The sequence below is a fragment of the Penaeus monodon genome, chromosome 21 (genome assembly GCF_015228065.2).
Source record: "Penaeus monodon isolate SGIC_2016 chromosome 21, NSTDA_Pmon_1, whole genome shotgun sequence".
NCBI classification, from domain to species: domain Eukaryota; kingdom Metazoa; phylum Arthropoda; class Malacostraca; order Decapoda; family Penaeidae; genus Penaeus; species Penaeus monodon.
The window spans coordinates 29636261-29637127 of NC_051406.1; the positions used below are offsets into that span (position 1 = coordinate 29636261).

At 42.8% G+C, this 867-nt stretch overlaps 1 protein-coding gene across 1 annotated transcript in view; it reads right to left on the bottom strand.

The window, feature by feature from the left end:
* Positions 1–655, bottom strand: part of LOC119586646 — an 840-nt gene extending 185 nt beyond the window's left edge. The window contains exons 1-2 of the mRNA XM_037935386.1: positions 466–655; positions 162–285 (exon numbers count right to left, since the gene is read on the bottom strand). Of these exons, the coding sequence (XP_037791314.1) occupies positions 162–285; positions 466–655 (314 nt within the window). The remainder of the gene's footprint in view (positions 1–161; positions 286–465) is intronic.
* Positions 656–867: the final 212 nt, after the last annotated feature.

Sequence of the window (867 nt, forward strand, 5' to 3'; positions counted from 1 at the left end):
TTCTCTTCTTTCATCCCATTTACTAGAGCTTCATCAGTTTTATAAGACCTTCTCCTCTCCACTCGTGGCACGCAGTACCCCCGTTCTTCACCTAGCACACAACCCTATAACTCCACCTTTCCTCACAAAACCTAACTCTCCGTGACTCAACTTGCTCTCACCTCTCACAAGGCTTGACTCTCTTCAGCACGACCTGCCCGATCTTGAGGTAGGCCCAGTCGTTCTCGTCAAAGGCGTGGCGCAGCTGATCCAGATGAACAAGTTCCTCCAGACGGGGAATGCCATCTTGAAGGGACGAGGTTGAAGTTCGATGTAAGCATAGGTATAGCCGTAGATCAAAATATTTTCATATCAGAAGATTCATTTTTCTGTGTTTTACTTTGAGAGAAGTGACAATATATGAATGCCTTACTGTACCAAGAACATACCTTTCGACCTGTTTTACATATTAAATTTCGACAAAACAATTTTCTTTTTTGAATTGTGGGAAATCAAAGTAGTCTGGAACCACGGCTGACCTCCGTCCCATCAAATTTCCTTTGTACGTAAGTCGAACTCGCGTTTCCCTATCGAAGAGCAGGAGTATTAAACACTTTGCCACCGTATCCCCACAGTCCACTCGTCTGGCATTCTTTCCCACATCCTTCGTTTCCATTTTGTAAAGAGAAACAAGCATTAATCAAAATCCTCATGTATTATGTTGATTTACAGATTCACAGACAATATTTGGGCATATAATAAATTATACAAGAAAATTTATTTCAAAAGGGTTTCGACAGCACGTCCCGAACATCGAGCTGGATCTCCGAGATGTTTCGAGCGTGGAGCGTGACTTTCTGGACCTCCAGTGTTATATTCACAGTCATG